This window comes from Grampus griseus (genome assembly GCF_964374135.1).
Source record: "Grampus griseus genome assembly, chromosome: 13".
Classification (NCBI taxonomy): Eukaryota; Metazoa; Chordata; class Mammalia; order Artiodactyla; family Delphinidae; genus Grampus; species Grampus griseus.
This window is the reverse complement of record NC_139007.1, coordinates 17331811-17356776: the sequence shown is the minus strand read 5'-3', so window position 1 is coordinate 17356776 and position 24966 is coordinate 17331811. Positions and strand designations below refer to the sequence as shown.

Sequence of the window (24966 nt, the reverse complement as noted above, 5' to 3'; positions counted from 1 at the left end):
CAGAAGTTAAGCCTGATGTAAACCAATGTGCTCCCAAATTATTTGCCATGGAACACTGTTTTGGGGCAGTAAGAGTATTAATGGATTCAGAATGGTGTTCAGGGGAAACAGTTTGGAAAAATGTGAACCTATGAAATTCCCTTAAACAGATGACAAATCTGAGGCCTAGAGAGATCACACCTGGTCATCAGGAGAAAAAAGGACTTGAATGAAATCTCTCCTTCCCAGGCAAGAGTTCTTTCCACTAGTTTAACTATTAAATAGGACTCCTTTGAGTCAAAATAGGACTCCTATAGTCAAACATTTAATTAACATTTACTTTACATTTAATATTTTGGTTATGGTGTTACATTTCCAGGTTTGTGTATTAACTCAGATGTTTTTAATTCTTTGAGTCTCGGGTTCCTGATAATCAGGGTCACCTGGAGATCTATTGTTTCGTAATTCTGGGTAATGATTTAGTTCAGAGTGGCTGAAAGTAATCACTTTAAAATAAACCATTTGTACTACAACTGGTTTTAATTTACTCTCGTTATAACTTGTCAGCTCAACAAAAATCACTGCTGTTTATCAGGTGGAGAGTTACTTACAACATAAAGCTAACATATGTTATCCACAGTAAAATGCGAGATCTTATGTCTACATCAAGACAGCCAACAACATCGAAATTGAAGGATTTTGTGTTTCGATAGTTCGGGGTTTATTTCCCAGGCGAAAACTTAGTTTCCTATCTTTTCTGTAATCACAAAAAAAGTTTTGATTGCTTTAACTGCAATCTCCAAATCAGATTTTTCCAATCTTTATATTTCTCAAACTCCACAGAACTCTAAGAAAGTGTAAGAATAATCAAAACACAAATTACTTTGCTTTAAAAAAAAGTAGTTGTGTGCCACTCCCCTTCCCCCTCCGAGAATGGAGACCGAACAAGCGACTATTGTTATGTTGCAACTTTAAAAGTCTCGGGAATCAAAGGTGATGATTGTTAACAACTTCCTTATAACTGATATGACTTCCTCTAATAAACTTCTACACTCCTTTCCAACACCCCCCCCCCCGCATGTAATATGAACCAGGGCGGGCATTTGTGTCTCCTCAATCCTAAACCAACCCCCCAGATGCAAGAGGCCGCAAGAAGCCTCGATTCCGCCAACACAGAAGTGCATCCGCGCGCTCTCATCGCACAGGTGCGACTTCCACCCCAACCTCGCGCACCGCGCGGCCCCTGCGCAGGAGGCTCTACCCGGTCACCCGACGCTCCGGCCCCGCCGGCCCCGGCCTTCCTCGCGGCGCCGCCGGCCAGCCCCGGCCCGCCGGTCCCCGCGCAGCTCCCGCCTCCACGGAAACCAGAGGGCGGCCGGCCGGCCGGCTTCGCGAGTTCAGGCGGGGCCGGGGCAGCTACATCCCCCAACCCAACAGCCGACCCGCGGGGCGTCCCGGCGGCTCGGGAACGAGCCCGGCCAAGCAGGCCTCTCGGGGCCGGCGGCCGGCCTCGCGACCGCGCTGGGGGCGGGGACGCTGTTACCTGTCGGGGCTCGGCCGCTTCCTGCCGGCGCCGCTCTCCTGGCAACCGCGGCAGCGACACGGAGGCCGGGAGCCGGAGGGCCTAGTGACAGCTCCCGGCGTGCACCGCGCTCGCGCTCGCGCCCACGCCGGCGTCGACGTCCTCGGCCCTCGATCCCCGCCCCCGGTCCGCTCCTTGCCTCCCGGCGCTAGCTGTAGCCACAGCGCCCTCAAGCGGACTGTCGGGGAAGCGGCCCATCACCACCAATTGAGGGAGTGGACCTGGAAAGGGGTGTAGCAGGTGTTTTCCACGCGCCAGCCCCATCATGATGGGTGGAGAGATGGAAGGGATGCTAGGAGTTGAAAATAGCTTTTAAATATTATTTAAGTATTTGTTTAAATTGTTTAACCAATTGTTTAATTCCTCAATATTAAGGAACCCCAAGCACAGAGAGGTTAAAAGATTTGTGAAGTTAGGAGACAAATAGTTGTTATCACATAAGGAGATATTTTCATTCTAGAACCCTAGAATCATGTTGTTACAAGAATTGCACCCTTTTGCCTAAAATGTAGGGTGAAAAAATTGGTTGATTTCTTTTGCGAATGTGAAATACATGAATACATAAAATATAACAATTCTTAAAAATAATGAAACATCAATTATGAAGAGCATGCTGTGTTAAGAATGGTATATAGGGAGTTCCCGGATGGTCCAGTGGTTAGGACTGCATGCTTCCACTGCCGTGGCCCACATTCAATCCCTGGTCGGGGAACTAAGATCTTGCAAGACGAGTGGCCAACAAAGAAAAAAAAAAAAGTTATATTTCAATATAATGTGTCAGTATTTAGGCACTTAATAGCTTTGAGAATTAAAGGTGGAAGGCATAAGGAGTCGAAATTGTGGAGGGAAATAATCAATAAACCAATATATCATATATATTAGGAAGAAAAAAAGAGTTTTATTTAAGCCAAATTGAGGACTATAGCCTGGGAGACACAGATTGAAGAAGCACTTGAATTGTGTTCCACTGGACTACAAAATGGGGGCAGCTTATAAAGACAAAAGGCCCAAAATTACATAAATTATTTGTCAAGCATTAGGATTGGAGCTGGCAGGAAGTATGGGTGCTTGTTACGTAAGGATTGGTTGGGGTCTGAAACGGTTGCATAGTTACAATGGGAGACCTTGAGGCTGTAAGTTTGCAGCTGGCAGCTGCTAGCAGATATTGTTCTGAGAATGGCTGGTGGTGTCCTTGAGTCTGACACAGTTCAGAAATTTTAAGTTCTCAGTAATACAAGAACGTGTCTATGTCACAATGACCACCTTGGCTCCATTTGGAATGTCTGAACCACAGTTACTCCATTTTTTTTTAATGCATGTTTTCTTTAATGGTTAAAGTAGATGCACGATGCATTTTTTTTTTTTTTTTGGCCGTGCCAGGTGGCATAAAGTATCTTAGTTCCTAGACCAGGGATTGAACCCACGTCCCCTGCAGTGGAAGCACAGAGTCTTAACGACTGGACCGCCAGGGAAGTCCTCAATGCATACTTAATAGGCCACAAATAGGCTGTTTTGGTTATCCTAAAGTTCAAGTTAAACCTTGTATAAGCCAGAATGACTTTCCTATATCTTAATATGTGAAAATTTCTTCCATCAAAACCATCACGCTTCATCACCATTGAGATGAAATAGCAGTCAACTTAATTCTTTTAATTGTGTTACCTCCAGCCATGATTTTTAATTTTTCTGATGGATACAGGAATTTGTGAGGCAAAACAATAAACTTTAAAAACTCCAAATATAGATTTTAGAAAAACTGTCTTAAACTAGTATCTCTAGGGACATGGCTTTATTATTTATTTGGAAAATCTTCAAATTAATACGTTTGGTGTGTGATAATTGTGACGTTGAAATGATAAAGTAGAAAATCAATAAACACGATTTTCTACATACAAGCAATCATTGTTTCTATTTTTTTAAAGCCTCTTGTTTGAAAAGAATTTTCATTATAATACCACCATGGCCTTATATTTTAATATATTCCCATGATAAGTACTTACATTGTATTAGATCCTTTTCTTTACCGGGTCAAACTTTCCAAAAACATCTTCTAGTAGCAATGATAGTACAACTTCCCTGAGTCAGTTTTTACTTTTGCAAAAGTGAAGAGCGGAAATGTACATATGGAGTCATTCTCATCTTCCTCTTTTCAAAAGTTATGGGAATGCTTGATCCTGTGCTTCATGATACTGGATTTAACCACACTCTCTTCTGCATAGATAACAGAAAACTTCTCACATTTTTGCAACCGTTTCCATCCTGGAGCGACTGGGTCTAAATTGAGAAGCAACGCCACGTCAGTGCTGGACATTTGTTGCCTCAGACAGAGCTACCAAACGGCCGACTAGCGTTCATTAAAAAACAAAAAAAAAAAAACAAAACCCAACCGTAGTTCATTAAAACAAAAACAAATCCAAGATACAGTGTGTTTGGGGTGGGGAGTTCGGCTCTCTGGCTTACTGGGGACAGTGCCCGGCTATACCGACCCCTCTCCATCATCTCCCTCTCGTCCAGTCTCCTCCCTACCCACGCTACCCAAAGCACTGCACTGGGGGGTCTGACTTTGAAGGTCATTTCCAGGGAGCCGGATGCATCAGGTGGCACCGTGGGAGGACACTTCTGGTCCCCCCCCCCCCCCCCGCCCATCTTTCTCCGCACTCAGACCCAAAGCCGGGATTTGACACTGCCACGCCCCTCAGATGGAGTCCTCGCGGCGGCGCGCTCTTCTCCCGGCAGGTGGCGCTGTGGGCTGGCGGGCAGCCGACCTCCGGGTCCTGGAGACCCGCGCCGCCCACGCCGCCGCCGCTGCCGCTCCTGCTCCGGCTCGGGTCGCACGTGCAGCCCCTTTCCGGCCCTGGTGCCCGAGGTCGCTGGAGCCCCTGACTGGGTGCCCGCCATGGCGGCGGCTGCGGCGGAGGCGTGCGTGTTCCTGGAAGTGCGGAGACGGCTGCAGAGTGCGCTGCTGATCCTGGGGTAAGGCGGGCGGTGGAGTGCGGGCTTCCAGGCGCAGCCTAGCTCGCTTTTCGGCTGCCCGGGCAGGCTCCGCCTCCCTCGGAAGGACGGGTTTTTGAATTTCTTTTTTCCAGTTGCTTAGAGCTTCTGGGTTACTCAAAGTGGAGTTGCTCGCCCCCGCGCGCGCCCCCAGTCTCCCCTCGGCTGGCAATCTCAGCATCACCTGGGAACTTTTTAGAAATGCGTTGTCTTAGCTCCACATCGGCACTACTGAATCAGAACTTAGATTTTAACACGTTTCCCGGGATTCAGATGCACAATAAAGTTTGAGGATACCTAATGTACCACACCGTTGACAGTGCCCTGAGTTTCCAACAAAAGAGTGCAAAAAATGTTTTGATTGCCTCTTTGGGATCCTCGTTGTAAGAAATCTGTTCCAATGTGAGAGCTTCCTGTTTTGTAAATAAACTCCGGTGTTATTTTTTCCTCCCCAAACTGTTCTCTATGCAAAGGAACCGACACACTGGTTCAGTAAACGTATATTCAGTGAACTACTAACCAAGGTTGCAGACTTCTTATTGGAGCTCATTCTTTTATTCATATTCGGAGTTCCAGTGAGAAGTCTGCACGCGTTTAACTTGCTATTCATTACACGAACAAGAAACTGTTAGGAAAAGTGTTCTCTTTCTTTGGTTTGGTAGTATATGGGACCTCGACTGTTCCCTTGTGACCACTGTTTCAAACAGAGTAAATTAGACGTTAAAATCCTGAACGTTTTGTTACACAGCACCACTCTGAGATAGAGTAATGCTTAGCCTTCTCTTTTCCTGAAACCAGCCGGATGTCTGGTGTGGCAGTTTTGGATTTGACCTGAGAACTGGATTCAATCCTAGCTTCTTCACCAGAGTAGAATCCTTTAATTTGAATGTTTTCAATTGTAAAATGGGGACGATGTTTATTACTCTTCTTTCTCTTTCTCCCCTGTGTCCTCCCCCGCCCTTTCTCAAATCATGAGTTCCAATAAGTGCTGCACGTCCAACTCAAATTCACCTTGTGAGGTTATTTGGAGCCCACACCTTACACAAAACGAAACAAGACAACCTCCCTCCTTTCTCTCGTCAAAGGGGCCCTTCATGGTTCCCCTGGATAACTCTCCCTTTTCAGCAAGTTAAGAAACCTAACTTTGCTGGACTCCTGGTTTGTCCCTGGTGGTCTTTGGCTGTTGAACTTCACCACCAGTCAATTTCCCCAACCCTAAAAGCAACCACTGTTCTGCTTTCATTCAACAACGATTAGCTTGCCAGTTCTTGAACTATGTATAAATGGAGTCATACAATATGTACTTGTTTGTTTCCGGCTGCTTTCCTTCAACAGTGTTTGCGAGATTCACGTTTCATCTATGTCATCGCATATATCAATAGGCCATTCTTTTTTTCCTGCTGAGTAGTTTTCCACTGTATGCATATACGACAATACATTTATCCATTCATCTATTGCTGGATATTTTGTGTGTTTCTAGAGCTTGCTTGTTATGAATAAAGCTGCCATACTTTTTTTTTTTTTTTTTTTTGGCCACACTGTGCGGCTTGCTGGATCTTAGTTCCCCCACCGGGGATTGAGCCCGGGGCCCTCGGCAGTGTGAGCGTGGAGTCCTAACCACTGGACTGCCAGGGAATTCCCAAAGCTGCCATACATTTTTGTGTAAGTATTTTTGCTGGGTCATAGGGTAGACGGGGGCTTTACTTTATGAGAAACCATTGAACAGTTCTCCAAAGTGATTGTACCAGTTTACACTCTAACCAGAAAAAAATGAATTCTAATGGCTTCACATTCTCGTCTGCATTTAGTGTTGTCAGTCTTCGATTTAGCTATTCTGGTGGTATACAGTAGTATCTCATTGTCATTTTAATTTGTATTTCCCTGATTAATAATGTTGAGTACCTTTTCATTTGCTTTTTGGTCATTCATATATGTTCCTTTCTAATATCAAGCTATTTGTCTTATTGTTGAATTTAAATAGTTTTTTATATAGTCTGGAAACAAGACCTTTTTCATTTATGCCTGTGAGTATGTGAATATTTTTCTCCCAATCTGTAACTTTTCATTTTCTTAATTGTGTCTTTTGATGAACAGAAAATCTTATTATGAAATCCAGTTTATTGCATTTTTTCCCTTAATGATTAGTGTTTTTTGTGTCCTTAAGAAATCTTTGCCTACCTCCAGCTTGTGAGATTTTTTTCCTATGTTTATTTTCTAGGAGTTACATAGTTTTAGCTATTACATTTAGGTCTGTGATTATGTCAAATTAGTTTTTGTATTTGGCATGCGGTAGGGGTCAAAGTTCATTGCTTTTCTATAAGGATGCCCAGTTGTCCCATCACCATTATTTAAAAGGCTGCCATTTCGGGGCTTCCCTGGTGGCGCAGTGGTTGAGAGTCCGCCTGCCGATGCAGGGGACGCGGGTTCGTGCCCCGGTCCGGGAGGATCCCACATGCCGCGGAGCGGCTGGGCCCATGAGCCATGGCCGCTAAGCCTGCACGTCCGGAGCCTGTGCTCCGCAACGGGAGAGGCCACAACAGTGAGAGGCCCGGGCGTAACACACACAAAAAAAAACAAAAACAAACAAAAGGCTGCCATTTCTTCCGCTGATATAACTCAATGTCTTTGTCAGAAATCAGCTGACTATACTGTTTGCATGGTATGCCTTTTTCTACCCTTTTACTCTCAACTTGTGTCTTTATATGTAAAATTTTAAAAGCATGTACTGAGCGGAGTTTTTTAAAATCCATTTTGAGAATCTCTGCATTTTAATTAGAATTTTTAGTCTATTTGCAGTTCATGTAAATGATATGATTTTTATTCTTTCCCTAATCTTTGTTTGTTTGTTTGTTTTTGTGGTACTTGGGCCTCTCACTGTTGTGGCCTCTCCCGTTGCGGAGCACAGGCTCCGGACGTGCAGGCTCAGCGGCCATGGCTCATGGGCCCAGCCGCTCCGCGGCATGTGGGATCTTCCCGGACCCGGGCACGAACCTGTGTCCCCTGCATCGGCAGGCGGACTCTCAACCACTGCACCGCCAGGGAAGCCCTCTTTCCCTAATCTTAAAAGAACTGCTTCTAGCATTTCATCATTGGGTGTGATGATGTTGACTTTTGGCGAATCTGTTTGGTAGACTGCATAGTTCCTTTCTTTTTGTTTTAATAAATTATTTATTTTTGGCTGCGTTGGGTCTTCGTTGCTGCTCACAGCTTTCTCTGGTTGCGGCGAGCAGGGGCTACTCTTGCCTGTGGTGTGTGGGCTTCTCACTGTGGTGGCTTCTCTTGTTGCGGAGCTCGGGCTCTAGGCGCGCAGGCTTCAGCAGTTGTGGCTCGTGGGCTCAGCAGTTGTGGCTTGCGGGCTCTAGAGTGCAGGCTCAGTAGTTGTGGCGCACGGGCCCAGTTGCTCCACAGCATGTGGGATCCTCCCGGACCAGGGCTTGAACCCACGTACCTTGCATTGGCAGGCAGACTCCTAACCACTGTGCCACCAGGGAAGCCTCATAGTTCCTTTCTATTCCTAGTTTACTAAGGGTTTTCATCATGAATAGATACTGTGTTTTCCTTAATGATTTCTACCTGTATTGTGATGGTCATATTTTTTCCTTTAGTCTCTACTTCTGTGAATTGCATTAGAAACAGTCTATTTATATTAAGCCATCTTAGCATTCCTGGGATAAACCTTGGCCATTCATTTATTAAATTCACAGACGTTTACTGAGTTCCTATTCTAGGGCCCAAAACTCAGATTCTAGGTGCTGATTATATGGCTGTGAACACCACCAACAAAGCAAAGACAAAAATACTTGCTTTCATTGAGTTTACAGTTTAATGGTGGCAAGAGGGAGGCAGAAAATACACAAATATTTATACATATTTATAACATATTTATATGTTATAGTGAATACACAAATATTTATACATATTTATAACATATTTATATGTTATAGTGAATACACAAATATTTATACATATTTATAACATATTTATATGTTATAGTGAATAGAGATATGTACCTAGCAGAAAATAAGACAGAAAAGGGGGTAGGGAAAAAAAATTCCAACCCCTTATTCTGAATGAGAAAGCAACAGTGGAGCAATAAACTGAAAGGGGTGAGGTCTGGGACTGTATTATTCCCAGTGAAAGACTGTTGCCCTGTGAGAGAACAGAAAGTATGAGGTGGTGCCTAGTTCAGAGAGATGCAGGTGGGCTGGTGAAGCACATAGTAAAGGGTCTTGCAGTGGTGTGCTGGAAAATGTTCAATGACCTGCTCTCCAGGAAAACCAGACAGACAAAAACATTCTTCCTGATTTACAGCACTTACTGATTCCTGTGGTGGGAATACTTTCACCACAGATGATATCAAACTACCAAAGTGAGGTCAACTGGCTTGCAAAATGCCTGGAATGTTAACAATTGCCTCTAGTATATTACTGGGTCTTAGAGACCATTGAAAGGACCTTAGCTCGGACTCAGAGTTGAGATGTGAGGTTATTAGATAGTTCCGAGCAGGGTGTGCCACCTGAAAGATTACAAGAGAATAGTGACAAAAGCCTCACATATAAAAAGTGTGGGCACTTAGGGTCTCAAAAACTTTGTTTTGGAATAATCTCAAACTTGAGAGTAAGTTGCTGTCACTCCTGAATACGTTACTGTGGATTTCCTACAAATAAAGACGTTCTCCTACAAAACCAGCATGCAACACTCAAAATTGGGAAATATGTTACTGCCATCTTATACTCAGACCTTATTCAAGTGTTTCCAGTTGTCTACTTAACATCTGTAATACAAAGGAATCCAGCTCAGAATCATGCATTGCATCCTCATGTGTCCTTCGTTTTTCAATCTGGAAGAGGTCCTCAGTTTCCTTGACTGACACTTTCGAAGATTACAGCCCAGTTATTTTGTAGAATATTCCTCCATTTGGTTTTGTCTTATGTCTCCTCAAGATTACGTTCAGGTTACACATCTTTGGCAGGAATATCACAAAATTGATGCTGTGTTCTCATCGCATCCTCTCAGGTGGCACATGATTTTGATTTGTTCCATTCAAGTTCATGTTAACTTTGAGAACTTAAATAGGGTGGTATCTGCCAGGCTTCTCCACCGTAAATTGCCCTTTATTTTCATTAACAATAAGCATTGTAAAGCGATTATACTCCAATAAAAAAAAAAAAAAGAAAATCTAAAAAAAAAAAGTATTAATTGTATTAATAATTCTTTTCATTATCAATAAGTATTAATTGAGACTGTGTAAATGCCCTGTTCCTCATCATACTTTCCTTTTACTCATTTATTTATTATTATTTTAAATTGAAGTATAGTCATTCATTTATTCATGTCAGTATGGACCCATAGCTCTGTTTCATTCAGTGGGTTACTTTTTTTCTCAAATTATAACCAGATGTGGCCAGGGGGAGTCCCTTCAAGATGATTTCTGTGTTTTTTTGGGTTTTTGTTTGTTTGTTTTGACATTCTTTGATTTCTTCTTTACTTAGTTGCACAGCAAGATATACCAGGCTCAGGCTCATCTCATTCTTTTCCTGTCCCAGCCCTGGATGTAGTTATTTTTCCAAGGAACCGTGTTTTGTTTCATTTTTGTTCATTTTGTTTTTAAGTGGAAAATGACCTTTAGAAACCAAGATCTGGGCACAGAGTGTACTCATTACTATTGGCGTGTCACTTCTCCTAGACCCACTAGTAGACAGAACTAGAGTGTGTGTGTATGACATACGTATTGTGTTTATGTATGCATGTATATGTGTGTGTTTCTAAATATATCATAATATACATACATATATATCTCTATATATTACTGTATCTATATGCATTGGAAACCATGACTTCATCCAGGTATTTTAGATTCTAGTCTACCACCATAGGATCCATTCTGGTTTTCTCCCTTTCCCTCTTTGTAGCTGTTCTCCCACGGTGAGAATCCTGGATTCCATTATCCTCATGACATGTATTTACTTGGTCAGCTCCACTCTATGCAATTAATCTTCCTCTGGCATCCTTTGCCACTTCCCTTCCCTCCTCTCAGTGTCGACACTCTCCTCACGTGCTTGGGCTCTGTTACGGACTGAATGTTTCTTTTCCCTCAAAATTCATATGTTAGGGCTTCCCTGGTGGCGCAGTGGTTGAGAGTCCGCCCGCTGATCCAGGGGACGCGGGTTCGTGCCCCGGTCCGGGAAGATCCCACATGCCGCGGAGCGGCTGGGCCCGTGAGCCATGGCCGCTGAGCCTGCGCATCCGGAGCCTGTGCTCCGCAACAGGAGAGGCCACAACAGTGAGAGGCCTGCGTACCGCTAAAAAAAAAAAAAAAAAAATCATATGTTAAAGTTCTACCCCGTGGTGGTATTAGGAGATGGGGCTTTGGGAGATAATTAAGTTTCAATGAGGTCATGAGTGTGGAGCCACTATGATGGGATTAGTGTCCTTATGGGAAGAGACACCAGGGCTTCCTCTCTCTGCCATGTGAGGATACAGTGAGAAGGCAGCCATCTGCAAGCCAGGAAGGGAGTCCTCCCCAAGAACTGCAAGCATCTTGATCTTGGACTTCCCAGCCTCCAGAACTAGGAGAAATAAATGTCCGTTGTTTAAGCCATCCATTGTGTGGTGTTTTGTTATAGGCAACTGAGCAGACTAAGACAGGCTCTGAAACTCCATGCTGAGCCGACCCCCACCTGCTGCTCACATTTCCTCCTTTCTCCTCTTGGAAACTGACGTCCTTGCTTGGTGGCCCTCCTCACCCTGCTGGGTTTCTCATATCTACCCCAGGCTTCAGTGGTTCTTCCACCCTTTCGAAGATACCTATCTTGCTTTGCCGTATGTAATTGGCTGCATTTTTCAGGAAGAGGAAGAGAGGAAAGGGTGGTATGGCAGAGGTGGGCAGGCAGGGGACTTAGGAACCCAGTGGTTTCCCTTGAGACGCTTCCAAGTGCCAAGTGCACAGTCTAGTTTGAAAATCACTGAAGTGCCAAACTGAACAAATTGTGTATCTTTAGAGCAGTGGTTGGCAAACTACAGCCTAGGGGCCAGATCTATGCTACGGCCTGTTTTGTTACAGTCTATGAGCTAAGAATGGATTTTATATTTTTCAAAGGGTCATTAGGAAGAAAAAAAAGTAGACTATGCCTCAGAGACCATATATGGTCTATAAAACCTGAAATGTTTACCATCTGACCTCTTATATAAGAAGTTTTCTGACATCTACTTTAGAGGATTATTATTTCTTAAACATCATTTCTGAAGACTAGACTTTTGACTCAAGAGTTTGAGTCTGTCTTCCCTGGAAAAGACTCAGGTTTGTTTTGTTTTTTTAATAATTTCTTTTTTAAAATTTAATTTAATTTTTAATTTTGGAGGACTTCCCTGGAAGTCCAGTGGTCAGGACTTCACCTTCCAATGCAAGGGGTGTAGGTTTGATCCCTGGTCATTGGGGAGCTAAGATCCCACATGCCTTGCTGCCAAAAAACCAAAACATAAAACAGAAGCAATATTATAACAAATTCAATAAAGACTTTAAAAGTGGTCCACGTCAAAAAAATTTAAATAAAAAAAAATTTTTTGACCACGTTGCACACTTAGTTCCCTGACCAGGGATCGAACCCATGCCCTCAGCAGTGAAAGCGTGGAGTCCTAACCACTGGACCGCCAGGGAAGTCCCAAGACTCACGTTCTTGATATTCTGTATCGCCAATTAAGTGCAGATCTACACTCTTCTAATAGGAACTAGCCAGAAAGTAGTTTTAAAATTTTCTAAGGCAAAAAGAGGAGGCCTGACCAAGATTCACACCTGAACACACGATATGATCTCTCTACTTGGATGACATGCAAGTGGATGGCCCACCTTCTGCACTTCAGTGACACTGAGTGGATGGCCTGCTCTTGCTGTCAGCACTTAAGAGGGGGATCCAGGTGCTTTGCTCCTCTGGTGCAGTGCTGAGCATATTTCAACTTCATAGGAGTATCATCTCTATATGTCTTCATACCCTTCTGTACTTTTGGTGCCTGGTGGACAGCAACTGTGTTTTACTCTGTTGCCTGCACCAAGTGATTTGTGTTTGTCGTGGACTGGGTTAGTAAGTCCTTTCATGCCTGGTATTCATACATCACTAGATTGTTTTCTTCATTATTTGTTTATTCTTAAAATCGACAAAGTTTTTTCTCCTGTACCTTTTGTTTTACGTAATCCTGGCTTCCTTATCAAAATCCTGTATATCAAATACCAATGCTTTACTCTAATTTACTGTAAGTAAAGTAAAACATTGAAATGCTGGTCTCAGAAGCAAGAATATGTCACTAACTCATCCATTCATTATTCACGTAACATTTACTTAGTGCCTGGCCTAGGAGAGTCGCTGCCCCCCTCCACGTGCTTCCATAGTCCCCTGTATTATGAATAAGTGCAACGTACTTTTAATGCTCCCTTGATCATTCCTGTTTACTAGCCTGTCCCCTGCTTGGGGGTGTGGGGTGCAGAGGAAATATCTTGTTAATCATTGTATTCCCAGTACCTGGCACATGGTAGAACTCAAAAAAGGTGTGTTGAGTGAGTGAATGAAGGTCGAAATCATGCTAGGATCAAGGGACGAAAAGGTGAATAAGCCACCGTCTTACGCTGTCTTGTTGAATTCTCTGGCCAAAAATACTTTGATGGGGCTTCCCTGGCGGCGCAGTGGTTGAGAGCCCGCCCACCGATGCAGGGACACGTGCCCCGGTCCGGGAGGATCCCACATGCCGCGGAGCGGCTGGGCCCGTGAGCCATGGCCGCTGAGCCTGCGCGTCCGGAGCCTGTGCTCCGCAACGGGAGTGGCCACAACTGTGAGAGGCCCGGGTACCGCAAAAAAAAAAAAAAAAAACTTTGATAAGCAAGTGCGTGGTGCATGACAGACTAGCATTCCATTGTGCTGGTTTGCAGAAGCTGAAGTCAGGGAGACTGGTGGGAGGGAAGAGTCGGGGTGGGGAAGCGAAGTGGCAGGCTGTGCGGCAGATCCTGGAGCAGCCCAGGGGGAGGTCCGGGCTGGAGTAGATGGAGGAAGCACTGAGGTAGAGGAGAGAGCCGGCACTCAGGATCATTGGCAGTGAGAAAGAGTACATGCTTAAAAATGCATCGTTACCATAAAAAAAGAAGAAGCAAGAATGAAAAATATGTCTCTGAACTTTCATGTTAACGGTGACAGCGAAAAGTACTCTCTGACCTCATCTAAACCTAGTGTAGATTAGTTTCCTTTACGACCAGTTCACTGCTGTTTTTCCACGGCAGTGACTAAATTCAGGGCCCTTATTGAAGAGGAACAGAGAGCTCCTTGGCCGTTTTTGTTTCTTTCATAATGTGGCTTTCATCAATGAGAAATAATTTCTTGTGTGTTATTTTTAATTCCCAGCGTTCCAGACGAAGGAGGTCTGCCCATGGATGTTTGCATAACGCCGACCTCGCTCCAGATGAAAAGCCCTGGCGGCTGCACCGAGCTCTGGCTGCCAGCAGGGGTCAGGCTTGTCCCGTCCTCCTGCCGTGGGCTGCGGCACGTGGCCGGGGACGGGCTGCACCTGCGGCTGCAGGCGCGGGCGGAATTCTGCACAAGTGAGTAGTGCTGGCGGTCCTGTTTCTGCATTTGTTTTTTCATTATAAATCAAAGGTGATTTTTTTTTTCCTTTGAAAGGTTGAACTTTTCCCAGGTGAAAATCACTGCTCATCAGCTGCATAGAATGAGCTGGGGGTCCAGAAGATGTGTTTTTTGCCAGCTCTGCCCATTATTAGCTGCATGTAATTGAACATGTTACTTAACCTTTCTGAGGCTTTGTTTCTTTGGGGTTTTTTTTAAGTGTTTTATTTTGTTTTCCTAATAGCCTGCACTTTTTTTTTAGAGCAGTTTGAGGTTCACAGCAAAATTGAGCAGAAGGTACAGAGATTTCCCACATACTCCCTGCTTTGTTTCTTTAATTGTAAAAAACCTGGCTCACAGAGTTGATAGGAAGATGAAATCAGATGGCAATCGTGCAAGACCTGGTTGATATTAAAGCATTACGTAGAAATTCATTCATTCAACAAATATTAGCTCATTGATCTAGGTGCTGGGGTACAGAAGTGGGCAAGCTAGGAAGGTCTCTGCCCTCATGGGGCTTAAGATTCTAATCAGTGGGAACAGGTAATGAACACACAAGTTATTTGGATACAGAGGTAAGTGCTGTGGGCAAAGTAAAGCAGAGTAATGGGATAGGGCGTGACTAGGGGCAGATGAGGGTCAGGGAAGGCCACTCTGAGAAAGCATTGTTTGACCGGAGAACTGAATGATGGAAATGATCGCATCCATTAGGGACATTTAATTAATTAATTTAATTTATTTATTTTTGGCTGCATTGGGTCTTCATTGCTGAGCGCGGGCTTTCTCTAGTTGCGGCTAGCGGGGGCTATTCTTCGTTGTGGTACATGGGCTTCTCATTGTCGTGGCTTCTCTTGTTGCGGAGCACGGGCTCTAGGCGCGTGGGTTGAGTAGTTGTGGCACACGGGGTTAGTTGCTCCGCGGCATGTGGGATCTTCCCGGACCAGGGTTCGAACCCGTGTCCCCTGAATTGGCAGGCAGATTATTAACCACCACGCCACCAGGGATGTCCGGGACATTTCTAACTAGAGGGAGCAGTACATACAGATTCTGAAATTGAGTTTGATGCATCATTCGACTTTGATTGTTGCTATGCCTGTGATACTTCCAATATTTTGTTGTTGGCACATTGATTCAGAAAGGCAGTAGAAATGTTTCTCGCAGTAATTTATCGAATGACCTCACTGGTTCATTGCCTCTTTGCCATGTGAATGATATGCTTCAGAGGATTAAAAATGATGTAAAAAGGGGAAACGGAGGCTGTAACAGCTGGATGTGATACTCGTTCTCGGAGAAGGATTATAGTTCTTATAGATGCACTTGATTTCCCTGTTGCCTCATGGATGCGAAGGCTTTCATCTGCATTTCTCCATGCAGCCCCAAGGGCGGTCAACAGGATTGTACTGAAGAGCTGTTTAGGAGTTGTCAGGTGTTCCCTCGCATCTCTATCCTGGCTTTTGAAAGGAAAGAGAAGTAGAGGGAGCTCCGTTCCTTTTTTGTTGGAGAATGATTGTGCTTAAGTGCTGGATTAGTGAATAACTAGTCTGAGTTGATCAGGGTTGGTTTGAGGAAAGAAATGTCCTGGGGCTGAAGTGGCATAGGATAAACCTAAGAATGACTGTTGGAATAACCATGGAAAGAAGAATGGGGCCATCAAGATGGGAGATAGACGCTCTGAGGGTACCACATGATGGGCAGGGGAAGTGTTGTTTCAGGGAAGAAGCCTTGGGAGTCTGGCTCCTGTGATGTCATCACCTGTCTTTAGCGATGCTGAACAATACCCAGAGCAGGAATCTTGGGTCACATCAGGAAACTGGAGAAAGGCAGGCGTGAAAGCCACAGTGGAGCGTTTTCAGATCTTCTGCTAGTTTTCTGGGACCATGATTTTAGGTCCTATAATGAGGAGGTACGGAGACCTTCCAGAGACAGAATTGGTATGTTGCCTACCCATATCCTATAACAGTTAAATAGCAAAGCTTGAGCCATTTTTAAAAATTTAAATCAGCAAACATTACCGTCTAGTTTTAACTGTTGGAAAAAATAAATTGCTATGTGTTGGTTTGCATCTGTTGTTGGCATTCATGGGTCTCCAATTTCTTTACATTTTTAACACATATTTTACTCAACAGTCTGAAAAGGAAAAACATTCAAACCCCTGTTCTGCAGTGCATGAAGGGGTATGCAAAATAGATTCCTCAGTATTTAATTGCTTTCGTGCTTTCCGCATAATAGGTGGTGAATAAATATTTGCCGAATGAATAAATATCAAATAGGTGCATACCGATGTAAACTGGAATCAAAATCTGTGGTAGGAAGCGAGTCTTAACATTTATAGCATTCAATCTGTGTTTCAGGGTTTTTACAAAGTTGACTTTTCAACTATAAGAATGCTCTTTTAAGGACTACAGTAGACATATTGTTACACTGTTTTGAATGCATAGGTCAGACGTGACCTTTGACCCAGAACTGGCTGCAGTAAAATCTGATGTAGTACCAGCATTGGATTCATCCCCAGGTGGCAGCGCTTCCCAGGATGCCCCTGGATCAGAAGGTTCTGACTTGAACCTGAGCCTGCATCATGCTGGGTGAGCAGCAGAGGGCAGTGTGTCACTGAAAATTTGTTTATTGGTTCTGAAAAGAACATTTTGGATGTCTTACCCAGGTCTACTTATTATCTGCTCAGAGCTAAAGAATACTGTTTGTTTCACATTAGTGCTACAGGGCAGTCCTAGAAATTAAACAGAAGAATTTTTAACTCTAAGGCTTAAACTTTTCTCACATCAATTTTTTTTTAATCTTAGAATATAAAGTAACATAAGCCAAATACAAATTGCTTGATTCTAATGGATATAACCTCATTTCTTCAGACTTTTTTTTAATAGACAAATATTTTTGTAGGTTTGGATTTTGTTTTTCGGGCTTTTTTGGAAATGAAAGTTTCCTTCATGAATGAAATAATGGAAACTAAGGAAACATACTGTCTTATACTGCTCTTTCATATACTATGGGACATATATGTTTTCCCACAGCTTTAATCAGAAATTGAGTTTCACTCTTGGAAGATGGAACTCTTCTTAGGAGCCGTTTCATTCCCCGGGACCTGCTCAATAAAGACCAATTTCAAGATTGATTTTGTTTGTACGTACTGGTAGGATGCCAGAGCGGACATCAACCTCGTTTCAATCGAATTAAATTTAAGAAGTCTGTTTACCAGCAGTCACAGTGATGAAAAACTGTCCCTAAGCATAGCAGAGGAAATAGCTCCTTTTCTCTCATCCTTAATGTTGGTATTTGCAGAATGAGAGAAATAACGAGTTATCTATGTGACACAGATCATTTAGGGCAATACCTAACTGAAACATGTAGCAAAATCTGTTTTTGAAAACGCTTCCCAATATTTGCTTCTGCTTGAGTCATCAGATAATACTAACTAAATGGGTACTTCTGGGTAGATCATAAACAGTGCTTATTGGTGGTAATTTATTGCGGCTCTTAAACTCTTAAGTATGGTAATGGATTTGTCCCAAACCGCTAAGATTTGCTGTTCCCTTGATTTCCTCTAGAACTGATCTCAGTGTTTAATCAAAGCTCCCAAGCCCAAGAATGTTGCACGTTTTATTGCCAGTCCTGCGGTGAAATCATCATGAGGAACAGGTAAGGAACACAGTCAACACTGGTTCATCCTGTGCCTGGCAATGGCTTTTCTCTTTTTCTATCAGAATTTTTGAAGGAACTGCCAAGGGAGCAGTCTGTGGCCTTCAAATGAGAGCCACAGACTCAATGTCACTTTGAACCAGACCAGCCCCCAAACGCTCCAGCAATCACGGAGCAGCTAGATTTTCTCCAGCTGACAAAGGGGAAAAATAGGATGCTGGCTTTGAGGGAGGAAGGCTTATCTTGGTGGAATAGCCGGTAGAGATAGGCCCCTCTCCTCTGAAAACAGACACGGCATCTGTCACACGTTTTAGCCATCATTCTGGTGAATAAACTTCTGCCACATTAAGTGAATTTTCTAAATAACAGAAGCTTTTGCAGCACAATTTTGTACTTGAACTATTTCTATTAGTGCCTTTCTAAAATCCATTTCCGGTTTCCCTGCTTATTAAAACAGCATATAAAGCACAAATCAACCTTCTCTTGATGCTTAGGTTAATGCTGTCACCTGCCTTCGAGGTGTGCTGTGATTACCCCATTGAGAGGGGAAGGGCCCTTTGCTGTATTCTTTGTATCCCCATGTTGTCTCTTTTAATTATTTTTCCATCCTCTCCTCCTGTCAGCCTCTTTGTTTCCTGGGCACAAACCCTGCTCTCTGAATTTTCTAATCACTCATAGGCTGGAAAGACAGAGCAAACCCTTATTATCGTTAACCATATTTTTTTTACTTTATGTGTTTTTGGCTGAGTTGGGTCTCTGTTGCTGCTCGCAGGCTTTCTCTAGTTGCGGCGAGCAAGGGTTGCTCTTCGTTGCAGTGCACGGGCTTTTCATTGCGGTGGCTTCTCTTGTTGTGGAACATGGGCTCTAGGTGCGCACAGCCTTCAGTAGTTGTGGCTCACAGGCTCTAGAACGCAGGCTCAGTAGTTGTGGCACGCCGGCTCAGTAGTTGTGGCATATGGGCTTAGTTGCTCCGTGGTATGTGGGATCTTCCCAGACCAGGGCTTGAACCCGTGTCCTCTGCATCGGCAGGCGGACTCTCAACCACTGCGCCACCAGGGAAGTCCCTGTTGACAATATTTAAAGGAAGAATTTCGAGCTCTTTGTTGGACGGGTTTCCTTGGAGACGTACATGAGACCCCTCCTCTTCCAGTGTTCCAGGTCTCCATGGAGGGATTCAGCAGATCTCTGCTGGGAGCCTTTCCTGAACCCTGGGCTGGCTTATGTGCTCCTTGGAGGTTTATTCGCCTGTCTTCCCGCTTAAACTGTAGGCTTCGGGTGCGGGATAGTCCTACGCATATTACTCCTCACTCGTATTTAGGGTGCAGTGTTGTGTAGTGGCTGGTAGTACAGACCCGGAAGCCAGCCTGTCTGTGTTTGTGTCCACCAGTTACTAGCTGTGACCCTGGGGAAGTTACTTAACCACTCTGTGCCTTCATTTTTTTTTTTATTATTACAAAAATATAGATAACAGTAAGAGCTACCCCCATAGGGTTTGGGGGAGGAGCGAATGAGTGTAACTGGTAAGCATTCAGTATGTGATATTTCCTGCTGTAATTCTTACTCTTATCACTATCTTCATCATCACCGCCCCCAGCAGCAGGCTCGCTGCCCGAGGAAGAGTGCATTCTCTATAAATTCTTGCCGGGTTGACTCGAGTAAACGTTAGGGTGCTTAGCACAGGCTCCGGACGTGCAGGCTCAGCGGCCATGGCTCACGGGCCCAGCCGCTCCGCGGCATGTGGGATCTTCCCAGACCGGGGCACGAACCTGTGTCCCCTGCATCGGCGGGCGGACTCTCAACCACTGCGCCTCCAGGGAAGCCCCATCAGCCTCTCTTGCTTGCTCTCTGATTCCTGGCAGCATCCCGGGTAGATGAGATCGTGGAAAGTTATGCTGGTGTAAGTGGGGGGCTTGTGAGCAGGGCACCCTCTGAGTGATTATCTTGGGGAAGCCACGGGGTGACTCTGAATCTGCAGGGGAGGGAGAACGTCCTCACTCAGGTTCCCTAAGGCTGAGGTGGCCACACTGTCAGGGATAGGCCTGCTTGAGCCTGGAAGGTCCAGAGCATCCCAGGTTACCCTGGAGTTTAACCAGGACAGTTTTCCTTCTCTCAGTCTATTTCTGGCTTTAGTTTAACTCTCAGACGCAGTTTCTGAAACATGTGTGCCTCTACAGCAGCGAGAGACCTGGAAGTCACAGAGGAGCGAGTTTACTAGAGTAACGGACTTCCCTGGTGTGCTTGGACTGAAGGATGTGCTCGTTCATCATTGGCTGATACTGCATCTTCTGTTTGGTGTCAGTCCTGTTTACGACCCTGGACTTGAGAGCTCGGAGGGCATAAAGGCTGACACTGGAAGGCTGTACGCACTCTCCCGAATCCCGACCTTCGGGAGGCCGTGGGGTGAGAGGCAGAGCGGGAGAACGGGACCTGGGTTTGAACTCCAGCTTTACCGTCACTGGGGAACTTTGTCCACGTCACCTCAGCTTCTTCTTATGTAGATGTTAAGACGGCCTAGTTTCCTAACTTGTGAAGAGGATAAACGCTCTTACCTTTAAGGCTGTAACATATATAATAGTAAATACTCGACAAGCTCTTTTTAGTTGGTTCCACAGCCTCCTTCCACCCCCTTTTCCATAATTGGCCTTATTGGCAAGCTAGCAGATTATCTAGTACAGTGTTTCAGGCCTTTTTGATTCAGGACTCCTTATTTTTGAGGAGTGCCAGGGAAATGACCCCCTCTCTCCCTTTTTCTTTGCGAGAAGGTCCACAGTGGACGTGACTTAGGCCTTGCTCACTTCACAAGGCTTCCCTGGACGCCTTTGCCTATCACACATGTGCGCCTGGCACCTGGGGGCCTCTTGAGCAATGCGGAGAAATCCTTAGTAGGCGACGGAAGGCTTTGCTTCCATTTCACTCTTAGGCAGCAGGCCCCGTGGCTCTCTGTTTGATGGAAAGACATGCTTCCTCCTGTGTCTGCAGAAGGATGTCATGCTGACTGTTTGCATCAAGCCCAGTGGTCTTCTCATTTCTCCCTCAGTTACCTGTGCCACGCAGGTGGTAAGGACATCTGTGCTTGTTGAGTAGAAAGTAAAACCAAAGGTATTTCAAAGGAGGCTTGTATGTGCTGTAATCAACTCATTGTCGGCGTCCTTTTCAGGAAGGCATCTTGGAATATGGTGGTCTGTCTTAGCAGGAGCTCTTGTATTGGGAGCAATGGAGCCGAGTTAAGATCTGCTTACCAGCCAGCCTTTCTGTCTGGGAACAAGTCACTTTGATTCTCAGTTTCCTCATCTGCAAAATTCGGAGGTTCAATTAGATAGACCTGTAAGAGTCCTGCCAGCATGAAAATTCTGTGCTTGGTCAACCTCAAAAAGTTGCACCTTGAGTTCTGTGAATCATGATTATTTGGATAGTGCAAGACTAATGCTTGTTACTTTTTTTTTTTTAAATGAAAAAGATTCTTGTCAAGCAAATTATAGGTGCAGAAGACTGTTTAACCTATTAAGACTCATTAATGGCTTTTAATACTTACTAGCACCGGGGTGCATGAAATCTGCTAATTACAGCAGTCTTTTTTCCTTCATTCAGAATCACACGTTCCTAGCCATTTGTTTGGTTGTTTGAAAATAATGCCTTGTTTCTTTACAATAAAATTCTCCAATTTGCATTCTTACCAGTTCAGCAGAGTTTTTCTGTAAAAATTGTCCAAACATATACAATTTTTGATCATTCTCTTGTTAACAGTCCCTAATATCAGGCAACAATAATAATAAAATTTAGTTCGTTGTGATCAGTCTCAGAAAGAGCTAAATGGTCGTTGTGTTTGGAATTTGTTATGTCTTTTAGAAATAAATTCATGTCAGACTTGAATTATATCGGTTGGCCAGACTTTGAAACATCAGCCTGATTTTCAGTCGTTTGAGAGGTCTCCCAAGGTCTCTGGAAAGGCCCTCCCGGTTCCACCTGCACCGGCAGAGCTGGGTGTCAGCCCAGCAACTATGAGAGCATTGAAACTCTAGCAGGTAACAAGCAGAATGGACTTAACGGAAACATAAGAGATGTCAGAATATCCAACTAGTTGGTTGGTCCATTTGACAGACCAGCTATTATCGTAGTCTGAAAACAACTACTCCTGTGCATAGTCACTTTTCTGTGAAAGAGAACAAAGAGGTGAAAAGAGAGGATAGGCACACACTGAATTATTGGTAACATTGTACAAACTTTTGGAATAAATAATAATGCCAGCTTATCTATATTCTAGTGGCTATATTTTGAGCTTTAGATATTTGATCTTTTTCTTAAAATTCTTATTGCCCACTTGGTTCTAATCCAATGTGAAATCTCTGTATTACCGTTGTTAATATCACTGATTAATGGTTGATTTTAAAGTTAAGGCATTTCATTTTCTTGTCTGTGTTTAAGTTTTAAATAAACACCATCAATCAATAACACTTATTAAAGTTGTGCATTTTAAAATGTAGTAAAATGGATACTCTTCAACATTAGTGGTAGATCTTTAAATTGATCATTTTTTTTCTGAAGGCAATTTGGCAATACGAACTAAAAGACTAAAAATTGTTTATACTCATTGACCAAGTTTAAAAAAATAAATAAAATAAAATTGTGCATTTTAAGTTTTTTTCCCCCAGAGCTTATGCTTAAGATACGTTAAAAATAACTAAAACATTTTAATTAATTTAAAGCATGTGTTGCTGTTCATCGTAGAATCTTAAGCTGAGAGAATGTTCAAGAAATCATTTCACTCTTTCTCTGAGCTTCAGCAGGTTTTTACGTAAAAACTACCTTGAAAAAAATGTGGTATCTCTTTTCTTTTGAAAGTTCTCTTGGGAAGTAGATCATATCAAAGTTTCAGGGTTTTCGATAGATACACTTTCAGGAGAGCTGTGATTAAAATACATCTTTTGTTCTTAAAGGTTTTATGTTTTTTCAAAACATCAGAAAATTTCTTTCGGCTGTAAAAACACTTTTATCTTTGCAATGACTTGTGAATTAGGCTCTTTCTTGCTCGATGTCTTACGTAGATAGCTATGGGGTAGAGTATAGCTTTTATTCACAGGGATACAGGGTCAAGTTAAGTCTGCAGTATCACGTTGTGTGCGAATGTACATCAGCGCTCCCAGATCTCTCTAAGTCTCAGCGCAGTTTCATTTCTGATCACGTATGAGGGTTTGACATTGCTGCCTTTGACACTGTATTGAGCATCTGTTTATTGGCACTACGTGCAGAATGTCAAGGGACAGAGAATCTTAGTGATGGAGAAGATCTAGGAGCCTGTTTAGGCCCAACTCTTACTCTAAACAGGCACCTTTGTTTGTCTTCCTCCTAATCTTTGTAAAAATTCAAATCCGACCTATCACTCCCGCACCTTAAATTCTGTGATGCTCCCCAACTATCTGTAGAACCAGGTTCCCGCCCCTTAGGTTGACGTGTCACACCCCATGTCGTCTGTACCATCCCACCTTCCCTGTCCCCTTTACTGACGTTCTGTGTTACCAGGAGAGGGAATATATTCCAAGGGAGAGAGTTAGTTTGGAGTCTGGAAGACCTGGGCTATGATCCTGCCTTTTTTCATCAGCTCTGACTCTGTGAACTTGTAGAGATTATTTAACATTTCTGAGCCTCCCTTTCCTTCTCTGTGACAGCGGAATGGAAATTCTCATCTCACAAAGTTGTAGTAAGCATTACATGGAATAAAGTGTGGGTGGTGCCCACCTGAGGTTTTCTTAAGTTCAACTAAACGTGCAGACTCACAACACTACCACCGGCCACGTTTCTCGCCTTCGGGGCAGTGGCAGGAGTTCCCCTCAGCAGAGGACCTGCAGCAGTTCAAGCAAATGACAGGTCACATACCCCTCTGGGGACTCTTGTCTCCCCATGTGACACGGTTCCAGGTACAAAGTGCAAGATTCATATCTGGCAGGTGCAGGAGCTACCCTGAGAAGAAGCCTCATGCCCTAAACAGCCAGTAGCTCTTGTGATAATCCTTTGGCATGGTTTCTAGTGTTCCCCACGAAGACCTACATTCAGGGAAGTTTAAAGCACAGCATCCTCATCTAATATTTACAGCTCATTCAAACGTCTTCCTAGTCCAGATGCAATAGACCAATCAAGGATCATTTTTACCATAGTCAGTGTTGCCTAGCAATGTAATCAATGCCTACCATCTACCTGGCTTCCAGGGTAACAGGTCTAGGTGGTTAAACCGAAGGTCGGATTCTCAAGCAAAGGAAAATATTTGTTAACCCTTTCATCCGAGTATTTTGCAGACCCAACCAGGGGCCTTACATGTTATAGTTATCAACGCTCGTTTATTTAAGAGCTTACACTATGAGTCAGGCACTGTGCCTGACACTGGGACTCCAGTGGCAAGTTAAACATATATGGTGCCTGTCTTCATATTGTTTCCTGCACCTGTGATGCCCTTAGTTCCTTTCAATGCCTGGAGAACTCCTGTTCATCCTTCAAAGGTCTGCTCAGATGTTACCTCTTCTCTGAAGTCCAGCGGCACTCTACTTCCCTAGCACTTTGTACATGTTGCCCTGAATTCATGGATTGGTTTTGCGAGTCCACGAATCCCCTAAAGTAATATGCAGATTTTGTGTGCAGGTGGGAATGTATGTTTGAAGAAAGGGGCTAACACTTTCATCGGATTTTCAAAGGGGTCTGAGCCATCGCCTCCCTTTCCCCCCTCAACTCCCAAGCATTTAGAACTGCTGCTCTGTTATGAGCATTTGTTATATTCTGGTTTTGGTATTTGTTCATAGATGTATGTTTCCCACTAGAATGTGAATACCTTGACAAAGGGACTGTATGTACTAACATTTTGTGTCAGCAGAACGCCTGACTCCTAGTAGTAGACTTTTAGAAAGTATATGTTGAAAGAATCGATTCTTAATCTCTCAATAGACTCAGCAATTTGAATGATGCTAGTGGTACAGCATTTCCTAATTTAAAAGGGAATGTTCTTGCTTCTAGTAAACTGAAATCAGCCTTTCTTGTTCGTACTTCTGTCCTCTGGAGTTAAAATTAAATGTCTACCCTCTTCCATGTTGTAATTGCCCTTTTATGAGACTCAGAGTTGATTGGGGAAATCAAAGAAAAAGGGTTCATGGGAGGGAATCATTTAAAAATGATACATTT

The 24966-nt window shown here is 43.8% G+C and overlaps 2 protein-coding genes across 2 annotated transcripts in view; one reads left to right on the top strand and one right to left on the bottom strand.

Annotated features, from left to right (window-relative positions):
- DOP1A (DOP1 leucine zipper like protein A) overlaps positions 1-1609 on the bottom strand; it is a 109920-nt gene extending 108311 nt beyond the window's left edge. The window contains exon 1 of the mRNA XM_082668611.1: positions 1523-1609. The gene's annotated coding sequence lies outside the window, so the exon portion shown is untranslated. The remainder of the gene's footprint in view (positions 1-1522) is intronic.
- A 2848-nt stretch (positions 1610-4457) lies between these two features.
- UBE3D (ubiquitin protein ligase E3D) overlaps positions 4458-24966 on the top strand; it is a gene marked incomplete at its 5' end in the record, with an annotated part of 155820 nt that continues 135311 nt past the window's right edge. The window contains one exon of the mRNA XM_082668912.1: positions 4458-4534. Within this exon, the coding sequence (XP_082525038.1) occupies positions 4458-4534 (77 nt within the window). The remainder of the gene's footprint in view (positions 4535-24966) is intronic.